The sequence below is a fragment of the Myotis brandtii genome, unplaced genomic scaffold (genome assembly GCF_000412655.1).
Source record: "Myotis brandtii unplaced genomic scaffold, ASM41265v1 scaffold691, whole genome shotgun sequence".
Classification (NCBI taxonomy): domain Eukaryota; kingdom Metazoa; phylum Chordata; class Mammalia; order Chiroptera; family Vespertilionidae; genus Myotis; species Myotis brandtii.
Genome location: NW_005370704.1, coordinates 210,369 through 211,659, shown reverse-complemented (window position 1 = coordinate 211,659; position 1,291 = coordinate 210,369). Strand labels below are relative to the sequence as shown.

Genomic DNA, 1,291 nt, shown 5'->3' with positions numbered 1-1,291 from the left:
CAGCCCTGGCCGCGATCTGTCCACCCCAGCCCTGGCCGCGATCTGTCCACCCCAGCCCTGGCCGCGATCTGTCCACCACCCGCTGAGGGCCCTGAAACAGATGAGCCGACAGGAAACACTCTGTGGCAATCAGGGGCAGTGCCAGTCGCTTTCCTCTGGTCTGGGAAGACCCGAGGAGTCATTTTAACATGGAAACAGCAGGTCCTTGTGTCCTGAGGATCTGAGGGTCTAAGTATGACTGTGCACTTGCTTTTCTTTCTCACACAGAAAGGGAGCGAGAGAGAGAGAGAGACGGCGCAGAGAAGCTGGCCCACAGGGAGGCCCAGCAGGGCCTGACCACCTCATGCCCGCAAATCCCGACCGAGAAGACACCTGCAGGCTGCTCCGCCCTGGCTCACCAAGCGACAGCCAGAGACCCCAAAGCTGCAGGTGCTGTTGGGGGGCCTCTCCTGGAAGACCAGAGGGACACAGTGGACCAGGGCTGGAACTCCAGAACACAATGGGGGAACGGGACACACTGAAGACCCGCCCCCGCCCCTGCGGAAGGCACTGGAGACAGTGTAAGGAGCAGGACAGACCAGCAGTGTGCCCCAATGCACACACGCCCCTTGCCCTCCCCACACTGGAGCCACAGCCCCCAGGCCCCTGCCCTCCTCTTCTAGGCCTGCCGTCAACCCCACCAGGGCCTCTGCACACAGCAGGCATGGCCTGTGGTGACGTGCACCCTCACCGCCCCGATGGCGGGTCCGGAGCTCTCTCCTGCTTCTCATCACCAGCAGCTCACCTTCCCTGAGGAGCCAGCAAACACTGGCAGCGCTGGCGTGGAGATGTGGGAGCATGAGCTGCTCACCTGCACCACCAGAGGGGCACCCGGCACCCACCTGCCAACTGCGGCCCTTCCCTGAGTCAGAGCCCGGCTGAGCAGAGTGGGCACACTGGGCACTTCAGGCAGGACCCACAGACGTCTCTGCAGCCCGCGCTGACACCCTGCAGCTCCGAACACAGAGGGAACATGTCCTTGCCCCTGTGGCTTCCCCATCAGGTGGGGGTATGAGCACCAGGAAGCAGCACCAGGCCCTGCTCTCGGGCCCTCGGAGCACCTGCTGGCCGCGGCCGAGGGTGGGAGCACTGTCCAGGCTGGAGGCAGCTGCAACAACACGCAGGACCTACCCAGCCCCGGGTCCTGGAGGCCTTCTAGTGTTAAGCTGGACCGACCCCACAGGAAGCTTCCTCGTCTCCCTCCTTGGCCCCGGGGGAAGCTTGAGGAGCAGCAGGAAGAAAGCCTCACACA

At 64.0% G+C, this 1,291-nt stretch overlaps 1 protein-coding gene across 1 annotated transcript in view; it reads right to left on the bottom strand.

The window, feature by feature from the left end:
• UBAC1 (UBA domain containing 1) overlaps positions 1-1,291 on the bottom strand; it is a 15,410-nt gene that overhangs the window by 10,886 nt on the left and 3,233 nt on the right. The window contains exon 2 of the mRNA XM_014529662.1: positions 399-449. Within this exon, the coding sequence (XP_014385148.1) occupies positions 399-449 (51 nt within the window). The remainder of the gene's footprint in view (positions 1-398; positions 450-1,291) is intronic.